Source organism: Acinonyx jubatus, chromosome A2 (genome assembly GCF_027475565.1).
Source record: "Acinonyx jubatus isolate Ajub_Pintada_27869175 chromosome A2, VMU_Ajub_asm_v1.0, whole genome shotgun sequence".
Taxonomy (NCBI): domain Eukaryota; kingdom Metazoa; phylum Chordata; class Mammalia; order Carnivora; family Felidae; genus Acinonyx; species Acinonyx jubatus.
The window spans coordinates 145939139-145961730 of NC_069383.1; the positions used below are offsets into that span (position 1 = coordinate 145939139).

The 22592-nt window shown below is 38.4% G+C and overlaps 1 protein-coding gene across 13 annotated transcripts in view; it reads right to left on the reverse strand.

Moving 5' to 3' along the window:
- The window catches only part of DOCK3 (dedicator of cytokinesis 3), a 561979-nt gene that overhangs the window by 45044 nt on the left and 494343 nt on the right, over positions 1-22592 (reverse strand). For all 13 annotated transcript variants that reach the window (XM_027038830.2, XM_027038823.2, XM_027038822.2 and 10 more), the window contains 5 exons: positions 14342-14436; positions 12502-12577; positions 11880-11980; positions 11558-11616; positions 8976-9124 (listed from right to left, as the gene is read on the reverse strand). In XM_027038830.2, coding sequence (XP_026894631.1) covers positions 8976-9124; positions 11558-11616; positions 11880-11980; positions 12502-12577; positions 14342-14436 — 480 coding nt within the window. The remainder of the gene's footprint in view (positions 1-8975; positions 9125-11557; positions 11617-11879; positions 11981-12501; positions 12578-14341; positions 14437-22592) is intronic.

The window sequence follows — 22592 nt, forward strand, 5'->3', positions numbered from 1 at the left end:
ATACAAGCAATTATCAGGGAATACTAAGAAAAATTATATGCCAACAAACTGGACAACCTGGAAGAAATGGACAAATTCGTAAGCACCCACACTCTTCCAAAACTCAAACAGGAAGAAATAGAAAACTTGAACAGACCCATAACCAGTGAAGAAATGGAATAAGTTATCAAAAATCTCCCAACAAATAAGAGTCCAGGACCAGATGGCTTCCCTGGGGAATTCTACCAGACATTTATTTATTTTTAATTTTTTTTTCAATATATGAAATTTATTGTCAAATTGGTTTCCATACAACACCCAGTGCTCATCCCAAAAGGTGCCCTCCTCAATACCTATCACCCACCCTCCCCTCCCTCCCACCCCCATCAACCCTCAGTTTGTTCTGTTTTTAAGAGTCCCTTATGCTTTGGCTCTCTTCCACTCTAACCTCTTTTTTTTTTCCTTCCCCTCCCCCATGGGTTTCTGTTAAGTTTCTCAGGATCCACATAAGAGTGAAACCATATGGTATCTGTCTTTGTCTGTATGGCTCATTTCATTTTGCATAACACTCTCCAGTTCCATCCATGTTGCTACAAAGGGCCATATTTCATTCTTTCTACCAGACATTTAAAGCAGAGATAATACCTATCCTTTTCAAGCTATTCCAAAAAATAGAAAGGGAAGGAAAACTTCGAGACTCATTCTATGAAGCCAGCATTACTTTGATTCCTAAACCAGAGACCCAGCAAAAAAAGAGAACTGCAGGCCAATATCTCTGATGAATATGGATGCAAAAACTCTCAATAAGATACTAGCAAGTCGAATTCAACAGCATATAAAAAGAATTATACACCATGATCAAGTGGGATTCATTCCTGGGCTGCAGGGCTGGTTCAACATTTGCAAATCAATCAATGTGATGCATCACATTAATAAAAGAAAAGATAAGAACCGTATGATCCTGGCAATCGATGCAGAAAAAGCATTTGACAAAATTCACCAGCCTTTCTTAATAAAAACCCTCAAGAAAGTCGGGATAGAAGGAACATACTTAAACATCATAAAAGCCATTTATGGAAAGCCCACAGCTAATATCACCCTCAATGGGGAAAAACTGAGAGCTTTCTCCCTGAGATCAGGAACACGACAGGGATGTCCACTCTCACCGCTGTTGTTTAACATAGTGTTGGAAGTGCTAGCATCAGCAATCAGACAACAAAAGGAAATCAAAGGCATCAAAAATGGCAAAGATGAAGTCAAGCTTTCACTTTTTGCAGATGACATGATATTATACATGGAAAACCCGATAGACTCCACCAGAAGTCTGCTAGAACTGATACATGAGTTCAGCAAAGTCGCAGGATACAAAATCAATGTACAGAAATCAGTTGCATTCTTATACACTAATAATGAAGCAACAGAAAGACAAATAAAGAAACTGATCCCATTCACAACTGCACCAAGAAGCATAAAATACCTAGGAATAAACCTAACCAAAGATGTAAAAGATCTGTCTGCTGGAAACTATAGAAAGCTTATGAAGGAAATGGAAGAAGATATAAAGAAATGGAAAAACATTCCCTGCTCATGGATTGGAAGAATAAATATTGTCAAAATGTCAATACTACCCAAAGCTATCTATACATTCAATGCACTCCCAATCAAAATTGCACCAGCATTCTTCTCGAAGCTAGAACAAGCAATCCTAAAATTCATATGGAACCACAAAAGGCCCCGAACAGCCAAAGTAATTTTGAAGAAGAAGACCAAAGCAGGAGGCATCAAAATCCCAGACTTTAGCCTCTACTACAAAGCTGTAATCATCAAGACAGCATGGTATTGACACAAAAACAGACATATAGACCAATGGAACAGAATAGAAACACCAGAAGTAGACCCACAAACGTATGGCCAACTAATCTTTGACAAAGCAGGAAAGAATATCCAATGGAAAAAGACAGTCTCTTTAACAAATGGTGCTGGGAGAACTGGACAGCAACATGCAGAAGGTTGAAACTAGACCACTTTCTCACACACCATTCACAAAAATAAACTCAAAATGGATAAAGGACCTGAATGTGAGACAGGAAACCATCAAAACCCTAGAGGAGAAAGCAGGAAAAGACCTCTCTGCCTCAGCCGTAGCAATCTCTTACTTGACACATCCCCAAAGACAAGGAAATTAAAAGCAAAAATGAACTACTGGGACCTTATGAAGATAAAAGCTTCTTCACAGCAAAGGAAACAACCAACAAAACTAAAAGACAACCAACGGAATGGGAAAAGATATTTGCAAACGACATATTGGACAAAGGGCTAGTATCCAAAATCTATAAAGAGCTCACCAAACTCCACACCCAAAAAACAAATAACCCAGTGAAGAAATGGGCAGAAAACATGAATAGACACTTCTCTAAAGAAGACATCCGGATGGCCAACAGGCACATGAAAAGATGCTCAACGTTGCTCCTCATCAGGGAAATACAAATCAAAACCACACTCAGATATCACCTCATGCCAGTCAGAGTGGCCAAAATGAACAAATCAGGAGACTATAGATGCTGGAGAGGATGTGGAGAAACGGGAACCCTCTTGAACTGTTGGTGGGAATGCAAATTGGTGCAGCCACTCTGGAAAACAGTGTGGAGGTTCCTCAGAAAATTAAAAATAGACCTACCCTATGACCCAGCGATAGCACTGCTAGGAATTTACCCAAGGGATACAGGAGTGCTGATGCATAGGGGCACTTGGACCCCAATGTTTATAGCAGCACTCTCAACAATAGCCAAATTATGGAAAGAGCCTAAATGTCCATCAACTGATGAATGGATAAAGAAATTGTGGTTTATATACACAATGGAGTACTACATGGCAATGAGAAAGAACGAAATATGGCCCTTTGTAGCAACGTGGATGGCACTGGAGAGTGTGATGCTAAGTGAAATAAGCCATACAGAGAAGACAGACACCATATGTTTTCACTCTTATGTAGATCCTGAGAAACTTAACAGAAACCCATGGGGGAGGGGAAGGAAAAAAAAAGAAGAGGTTAGAGTGGGAGAGAGCCAAAGCATAAGAGACTCTTAAAAACTGAGAACAAACTGAGGGTTGATGGGGGGTGGGAGGGAGGGGAGGGTGGGTGAGGGGTGCTGAGGAGGGCACCTGTTGGGATGAGCACTGGGTATTGTATGGAAACCAATTTGACAATAAATTTCATATTAAAAAAAGAACCTAATTAAGGAAGGCTCTTTTACCCAGGAATTACAGTTGAGAAGTTTATCTCAGAGAATAATTAGGAATGAATATGTGTTTTGCAATATTAACAACAACAATTTGGAATGAACTTACGTTTCTAAAACTAGGAGCTGACTAAATACATTGTGGTGTAGGCCATGCAATGGACTACTGTGTAGCCTCTAAACTAAGGGCAGGACAGAGGAGCATGAACTGACACAAAGAGATGGTGATGAAAACATGTTACTAAAAAGGGGAGATTAAAAGTCAATACACACAATGGCCCCTGAACCCCAATATATACAATGATTCCATTTTTTAACTTAAAAACCTCTATGTATGGGGAAAAAACAGTCTAAAAAGACATACTCTGTCTCCCCCACAAGTTACTAAAATAGTAGGATTATGGATTAAATTTTTTCATTATATCTTATTTGCATTTTAATTTTTCTACATTAAATACCTATTGTTTTTATAATTAGAAGAAATATTTTTAGAAGGTGGGAAGAAGTAGGGGAGTAGTTAACAGAGCCAAAGCTGTGGAAAGCACAACTGTAATCAAGACAAAAATTTTGGTAATTTGGTTATGGGTCGTATTTTTTTCTTAACATTTAAAAAAATGTTTATTTACTTATTTTGAGAGTGAGAGAGAGCAGGGGAGGGGAAGAGAGAGAGGGAGAGAGAGAGAATCCCAAGCAGGCTCCACACTGTCAGTGCAGAGTCCGACATGGGGCTCGAATTCACGAACTGTGAAGTAATGACCTGAGCCGAAATCAAGAATGGAACACTTAACTGACCGAGCCACCCAGGTGCCCCAAAGGTTATGGGTGTTCTTGCAGAGAGCAACTTCAACAGAAGTGGGTATACAATACATATTAGACTGGATGGATAGGAGGGTGGGAAATGGAAATGTGGGGATGAAAAGAGTGGACCACTTTTTTTTTTAAATATGAACTTTATTGTCAAATTGGTTTCCATACAACACCCAGTGCTCATCCCAACAGGTGCCCTCCTCAGCACCCCTCACCCACCTTCTCCTCCCTCCCACCCCCCATCAACCCTCAGTTTCTTGTTTTTAACAGTCTCTTATGTTTTGGCTCCCTCCCTCTCTAACCTTTTTTTTTTCTTCTTTTTCCTTCCCCTCCCCCATGGTCTTCTGTGAAGTTTCTCAGGATCCACATAGGAGTGAAAACATATGGTGTCTGTCTTTCTCTGTATGACTTATTTCACTTAGCATAACACTCCCCAGTTCCTTCCACATTGCTACAAAAGGCCATATTTCATTCTTTCTCATTGCCACGTAGTACTCCATTGTGTATATAAACTACAATTTCTTTATCCGTTCATCAGTTGATGGACATTTAGGCTCTTTCCATAATTTGGCTATTGTTGAAAGTGCTGCTATAAACATTGGGGTACAAATGCCCCATGCATATCCAATGGAAAAAAGACAGTCTCTTTAACAAATGGTGCTTGGAAAACTGGAAAGCCACAAGTAGACCACTTTTTAAAAATATTTGGTGGCGGGGCGCCTGGGTGGCGCAGTCGGTTAAGTGTCCGACTTCAGCCAGGTCACGATCTCACAGTCTGTGAGTTCGAGCCCTGCGTCAGCCTCTGGGCTGATGGCTCAGAGCCTGGAGCCTGTTTCCGATTCTGTGTCTCCCTCTCTCTCTGCCCCTCCCCCATTCGTGCTCTGTCTCTCTCTGTCCCCAAAATAAATAAACGTTGAAAAAAAAATTAAAAAAAAATATTTGGTGGCAAACGGAAGCAGCAGCAAGATTTTGCTTAACAGAGTCAACAAGGTTTACATGGCTTGCTTGATATCAATTTTTCATGATAGTCTTTTTTTTAAGTTTATTTATTTTGAGAGAGAGAGAGAGAGAGAGAGAGAGAGAGAGAGAGTGTGTGAGTGCACGTGTGCAAGCGGGGGAGGGGCAGAGAGAGGGTGAGAGAGAATTCCAGGTTCCGTGCTGCCAGCGTGAAGCCCAACACGGGGTTCAATTCCACAAACTGTGAGATCATCACCTGAGCTGAAATCAAGAGTCAGATACTTAACTGACTGAGCTGTCCAGGAACTCCACCATAGCCTTAATGAGGGAAAGAACACAGCTTAACAGCTGAGTCTTAAAGTGTGAGAAATGAGTTCCAACTTAGTCTTCCACAAGGTTATCCTTCTTTATTCACTAGTCGTAATGGTGGAATACAGCCTAGACCCTCTTTTAACAAACTCAGTGACCCATGGTGCAGTTCCGCAATGTCATCTGCTTCTCCATAACTAGGTTCTCTCATCAGGCAGTTGTGCATTTTGCATAATTTAGAAGGTTGTGAAAAAAAAAGAAAATTAAGTTCTTTTCTGTTTGAAGTTATTATTTTCTGAAGAAATGAAGGCATTAGAGTTGCACACTCCAAAAATGGATTCTTATGTTAAATACTATTTACCCATGATAAAGAACATTTATAAAAAACCTACAACTAGCTAGCATCATACTTAATTGTGAAACACCAAATACTTTCCCTGAAGATTAAGAGCAAAGCAAGGATGTCCACTCTCATCACTCTTATTTAACACCAGACCAGAGGTCCTAGCCAGTGCAATGAGGTATAAGAAAAAAAAAAGGGGGGGGGGCATACAGATTAGAAAGGAAGAAATAAAACTGTCTCTGTTTGCAAGTGATAGGATTAGAGCACTGGGTATTGTATGGAAGCCAATTTGACAATAAATTTCATAAAAAAATGAAAGTGATAGGATTAACTAAATAGAAAATCCCAAGGAATCTCCAAAACCTTCTACAGCTAATAAGTAAGTTTAGCAAGGGTGCAGGATATAATATTAATATACAAAACAACTGTATTTCTATGTACTAGCAACAAAAGTAAAATTTAAAAATCAGAATAATTTATAATAGCACCAAAAACCAGGAAATACTTAACATATAAATCTAACAACATGTACAAATCTGTGTGCTGAAACTATAAAACATTAATGAAAAATAAAAGAATACCTAAAAAATGGAGAGATATATTGCCTTAATGGACTAGAAGTATGATTAAGTATTACTAAGATATCAATTCTTTCCAATTTGATCTACAGATTACAATGCAATCTCAACCAAAATCTCAGCAGTAATTTCTGCAGATATTGACATGCTAATTCTGAGACTTACAAGAGAAGGAACTGGAATAGCTAAGACAATACTGAAAAAAAAATTTGGAGGATTCACACCGCTTGATTTTAAGACTAACTATGAAGCTACCATAATCAAGACTGTGTGGGAATGGTGAAAGGTAAGACATAGATCAATGGAAAGACTGGAGAGCTGTATACTATGTACATGTGGAGAGAACTGTACACATACAGTGAACTGATTTTTGACAAAGAATAGTTTTTCTCTTAACAAAGGTGTTGGACCTCCATGTGTGAAAAGGAAAAAAAATCTTGACCCATACTTCACATCTTACACAAAGGCTACCTCAAAATAGGTAATAGATCTAAAGATAAAATTATAAAACCTCTAGAAGAAACACAGGAGAAAAAATTTCATGGTCCTGGGCAAAGATTTCTCAGATATGATCTCAAAAGCATGATCTATAGAAGAAAACTATTGATAAAATGGATTGCATAAGAATTAAAAATTTTTATTCTGTGAAAGACACTATTGTAAGTGGGAAGCCAAGCTAAAGACTGGGAGGAAATATTTGTAAATCATATATTCAACAAAAGACTTACATCTAGAATACATAAAGAACCCTCAAACTCAACAATAGGAAAACAAATAATCCAATTAAAATGAATACAAGTTTTGAATAACCATTTCACCAAAGAAGATATAAAGACAGAAACACATTAAAAGATGCTCAACATCATTAATCATTAAAGAAATGGAAATTAAAACCACCAAGATATACAACTATGTATCTATTAGAATGGCTAAAAAACACACACAAAGAGATGATATCAAATTCTGATGAGCATATGATCAACTAAAACTCTCATACAATGCTGCTGGAATTTCAAATTTGCAGCAATGTGGATGGAACTGGAAGGTATTATGCTAAGTGAAATAAGTCCATCAGAGAAAGACAGATATATGTATTCACTCATATGTGGATCTTGAGAAACTTAACAGAAGACTATGGGCGAAGGGAAGGGGAAAAAAAAGTTACAGAGAGGGAGGGAGGCAAACCATAAGAGACTCTTAAGGACTGAGAACAAACTGAGGGTAGATGGGCAGTGGAGGAGGGGAAAGTGGGTGATGGGCAGGAAGGAGGGCACCTGTTGGGATGAGCACTGGGTGTCGTATGTAAGCCAATTTGACAATAAATTATATATATATAAAAAAGAAAAAATGGCATAGCCATTTGGGAATAAAATTTGATAGCATCTTATAAAGTTAAACATACATTTACAATAGCCAACAATCCTATTCCTAGAAATTTACCTAAGAAAAATGAAAGTTTATATTCATACAAAAACCTGTAAAGAAATATTTTTAATAGCTTTATTCATAACCAACAAAAAGTGGAAATAGTGCAAATGTCCTTCAAATAGTGAATAACTGCAATGGAATACCACTCAGCAACAGAAAAATTGGTAAGTGCAACAACATGGATGAACCTCTGGATGGCATTATGCTGAGTGAAAGAAGTCAGACTCAAAAGGCTACATTCTACATTATTTCATTCAAATGACATTCTGGAAAAGGCACACCTACAGTGATGGAGAACAGACTGTCATAGGTTAAAGGTAGGGGGAAGGTTTGACTACAAAATGGTAGCATGATGGAATTCTTAGGAATTTCAAAAATCTTGATTGTGGTGGTGGTTACATGACTATGTGTTTATCAAAATTTACAGAACTTTAAATCACAAAGAATGAATTTTGCTCTTTGTAAACTTAAAAACAAACAAATAAACAAATAAGAATTTAAAAATTATTGTCTGTCTGGTCTGTTCCTCACTGTTACAACTACTCACTACAAGACCACTGGTTATCTCAGAGTCACAGGGTTAGGAGGGAGCTTACTGGGAAACTGGTACAGTCTCCAATCCAATACATAAATTTCTTCTAGAGGTCTCCTGGGAGCTTCTGCTTGAGAATCACCAGCAAAGAACTCCCCATCTCCCAAAGCAGGCTAGCTTACACTGGACAGTTCCTGTTGCTAGCAAGTTACTTCTTTTATTAGCTAAAATCAGCTTCACTGACCACTATTGGTCCTAGTCCTATTCCTTGGAGCTACACATAAAAAGGCAGGGGCCATCTCCTCTGCCTTAGAGGTGGCAGAAGGTATGCACAGAGGAACAGTCTGAAGTGACTTAGTCAGAAGCTAAGGGCTTATACCTTCTGGACCCACCCCTCTGTGCAGGAATCTATGAAATTCTGGGCTATGAGCCATGAGATGTCATCTGATCTTGGCTCTAGCCCTAGAAATGCCTGGACCATGCACCAGAGAGGAAGGGTACTATGCTCCCAGGGCCTCTCCTGAATGAAACTTGATCACAGTCTCAGTCACTCTCTCCTTGAACAGAAAATTTCTTTATATCATGTTCATTCCTTTCCTATTATTCTTTTTTGACCTCTAGCTTCGTGAAGAAAATCCACAAATCAATTCTGGTCAGCAATTAAGGGAAAACCCTTGAACAGGATTCAAGATGGGCAAGCCAAGATGGGCTGTAGCCATTCCCACTAGAACCATAGTCTGGCCATCTGGATCACCTGCCTGGGCAGAAGGGGTCCATCCAGAGGAGAGAAGGTGTCATCTTACCTGTTTAAAGTTGCCATTTTTCCTCTGCTCCCAGTCCATCATGTCATGAAAGATGGGAATCATGATGTTCCGTACTTCTGGCTGTGGGACCAGTGTCACACCCAGAAAAGGACCAATCATTCCCGGAATAAAGTGGATCTTATGTTCACCTGAACAACAAAACCCAATACATATTAGTTTATGCTTTCTTTGCTCCTTCTATAGAAGCTTCCCAAGTGTGGCCATAGCAGATACTTTCATCTGCCCTGGAAACATTGAGAGGAAAGCAAGCTCTCCCCTATGGCTCTCTGAGATACTCTTTTCCTTGGCTTTTTAGAATTCATAGATAAAACTGGCCCATCCCAGCTAAAACAAATGTTCAACAGGCATAAATTGCCTTTCCAAAGAATTTATGGGGAAACTACCCAAAAATCATTCCGAGGTCAAGGAACAGAGTTCACTACTTTAGACAGAACAGGATTTCTGAGTAACCTATGACAGTTTCATATTGTTCAGCATTTATTTAGCAAGGAATATTTATCCATTTCTGCTTAAACACAATGCACTATCCCTGGGGTCTCTACCTCTAGCCCAAAGGCATTTAAGAGATTCTTAAATACTGAGAACAAACTGAGGGTTGATGGGGGGTGCGTGAGAGGGGAAAGTGGGTGATAGGCATTGAGGAGGGCACCTGTTGGGATGAGCACTGAGTGTTGCATGGAAACCAACTTTACAATAAATTACATTTAATATAAAAAATAAAAATAAATAAGTGATGAGATTTTCATAGTCCCTGGTCCAGCCACCAGAGGCCTGAAGTTCATGGGCCTCTTCAAAGTCTGTGCTCATGTCTGCCCAAAAGGCTTCCTCCTGAGTTAGCAGGAGCCTCCTGCACAGCCCTACTTGGACAGAATGGCTCAGGGACTCTGTCTGTGCTCCTCCCCATGTCTGTCCCTTGTCTTCACATTGTACTCTGATGGTAGCACTGCATCTACACAGACTAGATCAGCTCATCCCCCAACATTCTTTCCATGGGAAGTGGGTGATGCAGACTTCCTTGACTGGCCTGCAATCTGGAGCATGTTCACAGAAGCCAGGGCCAGTCCTGAGGACTGTGGGACAGAACTTTTCTCTTTCTTGCAGTGGTGGAACAGAGTGAACCATGTTCCAGAGCTTTACTTTCAGTCCTTCAGAGTCTATAAAGGAGACAAACTGTGGACCAGTGTAATGATTGCTGTAGCCAAGTAAAACCCGTTCTTGAGGACCAGAAAATGCCATTTACACTCAAACACACACACACACGCACACACACACAAGATAGAGGCAAGAATAGCTTTATCAGGCAAATTTGGCATCTTTTTTGGTTTCTTCTATTGTGAAAGCCTATCTAAGGGGCCAATATTAGCCCTGAGGCTGATTCTACATATCCCAATCTTGGTATTTGGTACAGTTTATTAGTACCTTGTGTTCCTGAGAATTTCAGAGTCAACTTCAGGGTTAAGACCTATACCCAGCCTATGCTGGATGCAGGGTGTAAGAGTACTGAACTGGAAAGCCTGCTTGGTGAAATGTATCCCCACTCACAGAAGGAAGCCCTAATCTTCACTGGCAGGAATGCCTCCCACCTTGTTTGCTGCTTCAGGGTTAGTGACTGAGATGGTTAATGGAGGACTGGAAGATTTTATGACCACCATTCCTAAGGCTTCAGAGGCATTAACTCAGTTGAAAACAGTAAGAGCTAGGAAGGGTAATGGCTTTTCAGGGTAACAGCTTCTCTCGTATCCTGAGAGGCCACTCAGAAGCCTATAATACCAAAGGATGGCTCTCCTAGTCACCAGGGCAATACAAGGATTCCACCAAACAATCTGACAATTTCAGATCCAAAGCACTGGGTATTAGAGAAGCTGCTGAAGGAAAGGGAGCTAAAATCAATCTCACCTAGGGGCTGCAATTCCCTTCTTGCATGCAATCTTCGTGCAACTGGTGGCAGAAACCTGATCTGCATGGCCTGAATACCAGAGACCCAAAAGATGTTTCAATATTTATGGAAATGAACAGCTGCCCTTGCTCATGTGCTGAGTATTTCCAAGATCTATACTTCTGTGCACTTACCATGATGAACACTGAGTAATATACAGAAATGCTGAATCAGTATATTGTACACCTGTAACTAATATAACACTGTATGTTAACTATATTGGGATTAAAATTAAAATTAAAAACTTAATTAAAAAAAAGATCTATGTTTCTGAGTCTGCCACTTTTGGACTGGGACATGAAGAGTACAGAAGATCTTACTGGCATCAGTTCTTAAGCTGGAAAAAACTCCTAGAGCCTTCATACTCTTCTCCTTTGGACTTTAGTTCTCAAAAAAGGGAACGTGCATGTGTGTTACTGGGGTCTTGCTTCTCAGCCTAACTCTCCCCCTAAAAGGCTCCGTGTACATGTGTGGCAACTTCCACCTGAGGTGTTACGTTAAAGATATGTAAAGGTCACTTTGGTCTGAATTAACATCCATAAAACCTGGGGGAAGTTACTAGTCTTATCACTTTTTATTTGGCTATGCAATATGTGGAAGAGAAAAATAGGGAGAAAAGACCTACCCAAATTCTGCCACATGCTGAACAGTTCATAAGCCATCATCACACGCATGTCCCCATACCTGGAAATAATAACACAGGATCCAGCTTTCAGTGGGAGAAAGTTCAGGAAGGTGGGGCTATAAACCCAATAAGGCTAGCACTTCAGCACTGTCTCTAATGCTTCCCCCAGCACTACGTCATTTGGCTGTCAACTGAACTCTCACATTTGGCTCTTTGGAAAGCTACCCAGTGAGAACCTTGTGGACTTCTGAGGAACCACTCATGGAAACATAACCCTATCTGGATGTGTGGTAGGGAGGTGAATAAGAAACATATGTCTTACTTATCTATAATCTTCTTCCTCTTGGCTGAAGTGATGATTTCTAGCTGAAGGCTTGGCTGATTTATGAACAGAACTGCCAGGCTAAAATAAGAATTCCACACCTAGAGAGACAGAGAAAGAGAAAACTTGTGACAGCCCAAGTCCTTAACCTTGCAAGAAGAGATTCTAAATATATGGATGTAGCACAGAATTCATTTTACAATTTTAAGATTTTGGTTTTTTTCCTTTATAAATGTCTTTGCAAACAACTTTTTTTTTCTTGACTCCTCTTAAAACCAATAGTGTTGTTTCTGGCCTAGAAAGCCTACTCCTGGATGTCTGGTTCCCAGTACCTCCAAAAGGGAGACTCTTGGGTCATATCCTAGTCATTATCAAACTTGGAAGTGGTTCAATACTATGAGCATATTAATAAAGCAAAAGCCCAGTGAGCCTGCCCTAGCTCCCAGCCACACATCTGACACCTAGCTAAGTCCATCTCAAATCCCTGACCTGAAAAATTGTGAGTAAAAATAAAATGGTTGTTAATTTTAAGTAAAACAAAAACAGGAACAAAAACAGTGAGCTTGTTTTTTGGCTTTCTACTGTTATTACAAATATAGCAATGGATCTCAGGAGCTCCTACCTTAAAGTCGAAGTCTGTCTCTGTAAAATTCTTGTGCAGTGCAGAAGACAGGTACTGGACAGTAGTGACTATAATACTGTAGTAAGGGAACAAGGCATTGGCAGAGTTAAAAGACTAACAATGGCATCTGTCAACTTAGCATCTATGACCTATGAGTAAACATCTTGAGTACAACTTGCTCTCATATAAGATGTAACTATGAGGGAAATGGATAGATGGCAGAAACCTCACAGAAAACTGGTCTTGGACAAATGCTCCATAGTTGGCAGGACAGCATAGAACATCAGTGGGTTCTAGGCCTGGCTCTGCCATTACCTGACCTTGGTATAACTTCTGCCTGAGCCCAAGGTCCCTCCCTATAACAGGGGGTGGGGGAAGTTAGTTGGTTCTTTAAGATTTCTTCTAGTTCAAAGAGTGATTCTAGTATTTTGAGGACTTTTGGGTAATGAATGTATATAATGACTACCAGAGAACTTAGAGAATAATTTTATTATTTTACTTGATAATAAGGGTTTATAATGATTAAATCCCTTTTATCATAAACTCTTATCATATACTATTATTTTTATCTATAAGTCATTTGTTTTCAGCCTTTGGTCTAGAATATCACTCTCAATTTTAGCCTGGGCAAATACAAGGAGCAATGGGAGCCTGGCTTGCCAGAGTCAAGGGCACAGGTTAAAGCAGAGAGGAAATGAAGTGGGACAGGCAGGTAAGGTTTGATTACAGAGGGCCTTAGGTGCCAGGCAAAAGAACGTATGTCTAACACTGACTACCCTGGCTTTGGTGCAGAAGAGAGGCAAGGCAAAAAAAAGTGCATTAGAGAGACCAGTCCACCAGCACAGGAAGTAACAAATTTGAAAGGTAAAAGCCTTAAAAGAAGAGGCTGTTGCTGTAGGATGGGCTGAGGAGGACCATGAAGTACTCTGAGTAGAGCTAAGAGAAAGAAACAAAAGAGAGTCAAATGGAAAATCCATGATTTGAGGAAATACATGTGCAACTTTGTTTATAACCATTCTTCTATTCTCTATAAAATGTTTGCAATTTTGAAAAAAGAAAAAAAGTGCTCCATAAAAGATACAAAGTAGAAAGACCGTACTGATACCTTGTGAATATCTAACATAAATAATGTCACTATGTTACATGTATTGCCAACATAAAAAGCGAATCAGTGGGAGAAGGCTGAGGGCTAGAAAGTGGAAACCAAGTGGCCTTCTCCTGAGTGGAGGGAAACCAGATGAGTTAGCACCTTACCACCTGCATCACTCTCCTGGTTTGCCAATTAGAAGTACAGGCTAGAAATATGAATGGAACAGGCGATCTGGGAGCAGTCTAAGGGTGAATTCTGTGGCTGGACTCAGAAGTGGTCAAAGCCTTACAGCCAGGTCTCGGGTGCGTAATGAGCATTAGCTGTGGGAGGCAAGCAATATGTGGGAGGCAGACAACACAAATCAAGTGAAGAGGAGGGCTTGGGATACTGCTTGCAACTAGAGAGCAACAAAGGCCAGTGGTCCATGAAACAGGTCTTTCTCAAGGAGGAACCTTCTCTGGGTATTATTATTTCACATCCTTTGTATTCCTTTTCTATATGAACCATGGGATCATCTGCCAGGCACTTAAGACTCCATTTTGAACTATCTTCAATGCTTTCTTCTTGAATTTATGGTAAACAGTCAAGTCCTGCTGATTGTGCCTCCAAACATTTTTCACATTTACCCTATTCTCTCTGTCCCCAAGGCCTTGGCAATCATCTCTGTCTTGCTTTCTCTCTGCCTCTCACACACACTCTCTCTCCTTAGTCTGAGAATAGCTCTGTTGATGCTGGTGCTTCCACACTCACTTGCTTGTGAGAAGTCTCATCACCATCCAGTCCCGAGGGAAGACACTCATCTTCATCAGGTTCCGGAACACACAGAAAATCTTCAGCAGGAATTCCTGATCCAGGAGGAAAATCTGATGTGAGATACCACCGCTACTACTACAGCATGCATTTCCTCAACAGGGCTTTCCTGACCTCTAGACCATAAGAATGGGTGGAATCAGTGGGTCAGATTCCGATTCCCTTTGTGAGTTGCTTCTCTTTTAGAGGACTGCATGAGAGTCAGATGTAGGCTAGATGGGAGAAGACCCAAACTGGGTAGAACAGATGCAGCTCTGTACCCACTGAGCCTAGTACCTAAATCCCAAAGCATAGGGAAAGTTACAGCCCATCAGAACCAGTATCCAACTGGGTCTGTGGGTCTCATTCTTTGAGTCCTGGCCCTTGGGCACTTGATGGTAAGAATCTGCTTTCGTGGATGTTAAGAACACATTGACAGGAGAAGCACTTTAGGAATGGCAGAATGAAGACCTCCAAAAATGTGCTCCTATATGAAAGCAATGAGAATACGGGCAAAGACAGGTTAAGCAAGGAGTTACAACAATCCAAGGAGTGCTATTCAAGAAAAATGGGTTGAATCTTAGTAGGAACAGTGGACTTCATTGCATTTTAATTTGCCCTATTCCTATCCCCTTCTTCTTCCTACCTCCACGGTATCCTTGAAAACAAGCAACTGCAGAACTACAGTAGTAGTGAAAACCAGCAGCTTAGCATTCACTAGAAGGGACAAAATGGTTTTGGAGCTCCCTCAAAAGTGCCATCCTCAGAAAATTATTAACTTTTCTATCTGTCTGGCAGCAACCTAGGAAATTCCCATTCAGAGAGCTTATTCGATCTGGTTCAGAGCTTACTCAATGAGAAGAGCCTTTTACTTGGGGGCATTTATTGGGGAAAAAAATCAGCCATAAGGATTTAACATCCTAGCTGCATGAAGAGGCCATATCAGAACACGTAAGAAAATTGCCAGAAGAGTTAAAAGAAAATCTGGGGAATGAGATATATCTATATCTATATCTATATCTATATCTATATCTATATCTATATCTATATCTATGTATGTATAGGGACTTTGAAAATCTCTGACATATACGTGGGAATCTGGAAGTCCACACACATGTTAGGGCTGTACATATTCCAAGGAAAGACCGAAGAAACCTAATCTCTCACCCTGGCTGACTTTGTGGCTCTATGAGAAGTAGGAAGTGAAGGCTAAGGCAATAATGTAAACTGCTGGAGCACTGAAGGTGAGACCCAATACATGCATACAGACACTTAGCAAAGTATCAAAGACTTATTGGCTTAAGGCATTTAAGGAAATCTCTGTCCAGGTGTTAGCTGACCACTAAGCTAACTGAATGAAGACCTCAGTGGCTTCACACAACAAAGAATACAGACATTAAAGAATTAGTCCAGGAAAGTCACTAAACAAGCAAGTAAACAAATATCAATAACAACAACAAAACAAAAAAAAGCAACAACAACAAATCCTGGGATGTGGGGTGGGGTGAGATCTGATTTCCAGAGTTGCCACGTTATTTACATTTTCCAGTTTTCAACAAAAAAATTATAAGATGTGAAATTAAACATGAAAGTATGACCCATACACAGGAAAAAGAAGTCAAGAGAAACTTTACCTGAGGTAGCTCAAATACTGGACTTACTAGGAAAAGACTTTAAATCAGCTGTTATAAATACCCTCAAAGAACTAAAGGAAACCATGCCAAAGAATTAAAGGAAAGTACAAGGACAATATCTCACCAAATAGAGAATATCAATAAAATAGATATAAATTATTTAAAAAGCATTAAATAGAAATTTTAGAGTTTAATAGTACCATACCTAAAATGTAAATTTTGCTAGAGAAGCTCAACAGCAGATTTGAACTGACAGAAGAAAGAATCAGGAAATTTAAAAGATAGGTCAACTGAGATTGTTCAGAGGAACAGAAAGAAAAAAATGGAGAAAAACAAACAAAGCATGAGACCTGTGGGACACCACCAATTGTAAAAACATACAAATAATAGGAGAATCAGAAAAAGAGGAGAGAAAAAGAGGAGGAGATGTTGAAGAACTTTTTGAAGGAATACTGGTTAACCCAAATTTGATGAAAAAACTCCAATTACACATCCAAACAGCTCAATGAACTCCAGATAGGATAAGACCAAAGAAATCTACATACAGACATATCATAGTGAAACTGCCAAATGCCAAAAACAAAGAGAGAATCTTGAAAGCAACAAGAGAAAAATAATTTATCATGTGCAAATGATTTTCAATAATAGGTAACTTACCAGCAGATATGATGGAGGCCAGAAGGTATTAGAATGACATATTCAAAGTACTGAAATAACATGAACATGAATATCTCGCTAATGATAGCGAGACTATCATTCAAAAATGAAGACAAAATTAAGACATTCTTAATGTCAAGAAAAATGTAATGTAAAAAAAAAATTCTTAAGAGTAAAAAAAAACCCCAAAACTGTGAGAATTTATTAGTAGACCTGCCCTATAAGAAATACTAATGGGAGTCTCTCAGACTTAAATAAAAGTAACTTAATTGATATAAAGAAATATAAAACACTAGGAAAGGTGACTATATAGGTAAATATAGAAGATAGTATATATGTAAATTCCTTTACTCTTTTCCTTTTTGATTTACAAGGCAACTGCATAAAGCAATATTTATAAAACTATGTTGATGAGATTATAATATATAAATATGTAATTTATATGACAGTAACAGCACAAAAAGGGGAAAGAACTGGAGTTTTATTGGAGCAAGGTTTTGTATACTATAAAATGAAATTGGTAGATAGTTTTAAGATGTTAATTGTAATTCCCAGGGCAATCACTAAGAAAATAACTTTAAAAATATACTAAAAGAAACAATGAAGAATTAAAATGGCACACTAAAAATATTTATTTAACATAAAACAAGGGATAAATGGAGGAAAAGAGGGACAAAGAAGATATAAGACAGATATGAAACAAACAGCAAAATGGCAGATGTACATCCTAACTTATTGGTAATTACAGTAAATGTAAATGAATGAAACATTCTAATCAAAAGGCAGAGATGGAAAGATGGATAACAAATAAACATTATCCAATTATATGTGGTCTACAAGATACATACTTTAGATTCAAAGACATAAATATATTGACAGTAAAAGGATAGGAAATATACTCAATGAAAATGGTACCCAAGAGAGCTGGTATGGCTATATTGATATTAAACAATATAGACTTTAACAAAAACGGTCATTAGAGACCAAAAAAAAAAACATTTTATAATAACTAAAGAGCCAATATGTTTTAAAGACTTAATTATTAACATATATGCATTTAAAAAAGAACCCCAGAACACATGAAGCAAAATCTGACAGAATTAAAAGGAAAAATAGACAATTCAACAATGGTAGTTGGAGGCTTCAATATACCACTTTCAATAATGTATAGCACAACTAAATAGAAGATCAGCAAGGAAAAAGAAATCCTGAACAATACTATAGACTAATTAGACCTAATAGACATATAAGACACTCCATCCCACAATAGCAGGATACACATAGAAGGATATATGCATTCTCTTCTCTAGGACAGAATGTATGTCAGTCCATAAAAAAAGCCTCAATATATTTAAGAGAAATGAAATCATATAAAGCATGTTCTTCAACCATTATGGAAGGGAGTTAGAAATCTATAGTAGAAGGAAATTTGGGAAAGTAAAACACATGTGTATTAGGGGGTGCATGGGTGGCTCAGTTGGTTAAGCATCCATCTCTTGATTTCCACTCAGGTCATGATCTCATGGGTTGGTGAGTTCAAACCCCGCACTGGGCTCTGAGCTGACTGTGGAGTCTACTTGGGGTTCTCTCTCTGCCCCTCACCCTGCTTCGGTGTTTGCTTGCTCTCTCTCTTCCTCTCTACTTGGGGTTCTCTCTCTGCCCCTCACCCTGCTTCAGTGTTTGCTCTCTCTCTCTCTCTCTCTCTCAAAATAAATAAATTAAAAAATATATGTGAATTAAACAATAAACTCCCAAATAACCAATGGGTTAAACAAGAAAGCACAAGTGAAACTAGGAATACTTTGAGATGAATAAAAATGAAAACATCAAATCAAAATTTATGGGATGAAGCTATGACTTATAGCTATAGTGCCTACATTAAAAAGAGATAAGGTCTTGGAGTGCCTGGGTGGCTTAGTTGGTTGAGTAGCTGACTTTGGCTCAGGTCATGATCTCACAGTTTGTGAGTCTGAGCCCCACAATGGCTGGCTGCTGTCAGCACAGAGCCTGCTTCAGATCCTCTGTCCCCCTCTCTCTCTGCCCCTCCCCCACTCATGCTCATTCTCTCCCTCTCTTTCCCTCTCAAAAATAAATAATAAAATAAAATAAAAAGAGTTAAGATCTCAAATCAAAACCCACCTTACACCTTAAGAAACTAGAGAAAGAAGAGCAAACTAAACATAAAGCAAGTAGAAGGGAATAATAAGTGAAACAGAGAGAACAGAACAGAGCAAAAAATGAAACCGAAAGTTGATTCTTTGAAAAGATCAACAAAATTGACAAACCCAAGAAAAAAGAGGGAAAAAAAAGAGAGAAAGAAGACACTATTACTAAAATTAGGAATGAAAGAAGGGACACCATTACCAATGACACAGAACTAAAAAGGATTATAAGGTACTACCATAAATAAATGTACACCAACAAATTATATAATCTCAATGAAATGGAAAAATTCTTAGAAAGATACAAAAAACCAGAATTCATTTAAAATGAAACAAAATCTGAATAGACCTATCATAAATGAAGGATGAAATTAATAATTTAAAAGATCCACACTAAGAAAAGTGCATGACCAGATGGCTTCACTGGTGAATTCCACCAAATATTTAAACTAGAATTAATATTTGTCTTTTTGATTAGATCCACTCTCAATGTGAAGTGGTGTCTTATTGTGGTTTTGACTCTCATTTCCCTAATGACTAATGATGTTAAACATCTTTTCATGGGTGTATTGGCAATTTATGTATCTTCTTTTTTTTTTAATATGAAATTTATTGTCAAATTGGTTTCCATACAACATCCAGGGCTCATCCCAACAGGTGCCCTCCTCAATGCCCATCACCCACCGTCCTCTCCCTCCCACCTCCCATCAATCCTCAGTTTATTCCCAGTTTTTAAGAGTCTCTTATGGTTTGGCTCCCTCCCTCTCTAACCTTTTTTTTCCCCTTTCCCTCCCCCATGGTCTTCTGTTAAGTCTCAGGATCCACATAAGAGTGAAAACATATGGTATCTGTCTTCCTCTGTATGACTTATTTCACTTAGCATAACACTCTCCAGTTCCATCCACGTTGGTACAGAAGGCCATATTTCATTCTTTCTCATTGCCACGTAGTATTCCATTGTGTATATAAACCACAATTTCTTTATCCATTCATCAGTTGATGGACATTTAGGCTCTTTCCATAATTTGGCTATTGTTGAAAGTGCTGCTATAAACATTGGGGTCCAAGTGCCCCTATGCATCAGCACTCCTGTATCTCTTGGGTAAATTCCTAGCTGTGCTATTGATGGCTCATAGGGTAGATCTATTTTTAATTTTTTGAGGAACCTCCACACTGTTTTCCAGAGTGGCTGCATCAGTTTGCATTCCCACTAACAGTGCAAGAGGGTTCCCGTTTCTCCACATCCTTGCCAGCATCTATAGTCTCCTGATTTGTTCATTTTGGCCACTCTGCCTGGCATGAGGTGGTATCTGAGTGTGGTTTTGATTTGTATTTCCCTGATGAGGAGTGACGCTGAGCATCTTTTCATATGCCTGTTGGCCATCTGTATCTTCTTTGAGGAAATGTCTATTCAAATACTTTGCTCATTTTGAAATCAAGTTGCCTTTTTATTCTTGAGTTGTAAGAGTTCTCTATATATTTTACATGCAAGTCCTTTAGTAGATATGATTTGTCAATATTTTCTTCCATTCTGTGGGTTGTTTCACTTTCTTGTTGGCATACTTTGAAATACATAAGTTTTTAATTTTGATGAAGTCTACATCTGTTTTTTCTTTTGTTGCTTGCTTTTGGTGTCATAACTAAGAAATCACTGCTAAACTGAAGGACACAAAGATACACTCCTATGTTTCCTTCTAAGAGGTTTATAGTTTAGCTCTTACATTTAGGTCTATGATCCCTTTCCTGTTGATTTTTAAAATATGATATGAGGTAGAGGTACAACTGTTTTTTCTTTTTTCTTTTTTTTGGCACAGAGATATCAAATTGTCCCAGCACCATTTGCTGAAATGACTGCTTTACTCTTTGAATTATCTTGGCAATATTATTGAAAATCAAATGACTAAATATAAAGGTTTAGTTCTAGACTCTCAATCCAATTCCATTGATCTTTATGTCTATCTTCATGCTAGTACCAATTCTGATTATTGTTATTTTTTTGTAAGTTTTGAAACTGGGAAGTATGAATCCTTCAATTTTGTTTTCTTTTTCAAGACCATTTGGCTATTCTGAGTCCCTTTCATTCCACTATGAATTATAGATCAGACTGTCAACATCTGCAAAATGGCAGCTCAAACTTGGAGAGGTCTTATATTAAAACCTGTATATCACTTTGTGAAGTACTGTCTTAACAATATTAAGTGTTCCAATCTATGTACATGGGGTGTCTTTTCATTTATTTCTTTTAAAATTAATTTTCCTAATTATTTTATTTGTTTTTATACTATTATAAATGGAACTGGTCTCTTAATTTTATTTTTGAATTGTTCATTGCTAGTGCTAAGAAATACGATTTTTGTATATTAATTGTGTATCCTGCAACTTTGCTGAACTTATTACTTCTGATAGTATTTTTTGGATGTCTTAGGGTTTTCTGTAAACAAAATCATGTCATTTGAGGACATAGTTTTACTTCTTCCTTTCCCACCTGGGTGACTTTTATTTCTTTTTTGTGCCTAAATGCTCCAGCTAGATCCTCCAATATAATGAATATAAGTGGTTAGAGCAGATGTCTTTCTCTTGTTGCTGATCTTAAGAGGAAAGCATTCAATCTTTTCTTATTAAGTCTGATGTTAGCTGTGGATTTGTCATAGATGCCCTTCATCAGTCTGAAGAAATTTCCTTCTATTTCTAATTTGTTGAATGATTATATCATGAAAGGCTGGTGGATTTTTTTAAAAAATGTGTTTTTTTAACATCCATTATGATGATCCTGTTTTGGTCCTTTATTCTATTTAATGGTGTATTACATTGATTGATTAGCATATATTAAGCCAACCTTGCATTTCTGTGTTCAATCCCACTTGATCATGGTGTATGCTTCTTTTAATATGTTCCTGGATTCTGTTTGCTAGTATGCTGCTAAAGGTTTTGCATTTATATTTATAAGGGATATTGGTCTATAGTTTTCTTTTCTTGTGATGTCTGTTTTTGGTTTCCATGTCAGGGTAATACTGACCTCATAAAATGAGTTGGGTTCCCTCCTCTTCTATTTCTTGTAAGAGCTTGTGAAGGATTGGTATTAATTCTTCCTTAAAAATTTGGTAGAATGTACCAATTAAGCCATCTGGTCTTGGGCTTTTCTTTGTGCAAAGTTATAAATTATTAGCTTGATCTTGTTAATTTGTGATGTCTTTTAAGAGGGATATAATCAGGGACACTGAACTGTATAGTTTAAAAGTGTAAATTTTATGGTATGCAAATTATATCTCAATAATGCTGTCATGAAAAAAAGAACATATGTACAGAACTCTATATTTGGTGTGGTGGACTGCATATGTTCCCTCATCTCTGTTTCAGCTCAAATCCTCTAAAATGATAGTTAAGAAATACATATGTCCACAGAGACAAAGGAAATAGGAAATAAGAACAGAGTAATCAGAAGAGGTGAACAAATTTTGAAAGCTTTCATGGTGACTGACTTAATATACTTGAGAGAGATGACAGCCAAGAGCCTTTGGAAGTGATAGCAACAGGAAGCAAGGATTTCAGAAACTGTAGGCATCACCAGGTACCTCTGTGGGACTGGGATATGAGGGCTAAAACCAGGAAGATTGATTGACAGTCTCCCTAAGATCCCTTCTGCCATCTCATGTCCCTGGGTGACCAGGCTTTCCCCATCCTGTCAGAAGACTGAGGGCTGCTCTCTGGAGTAGCTGATTACTGAGATCTGTTCTCAAGGATACAGCAACATATGAGGGT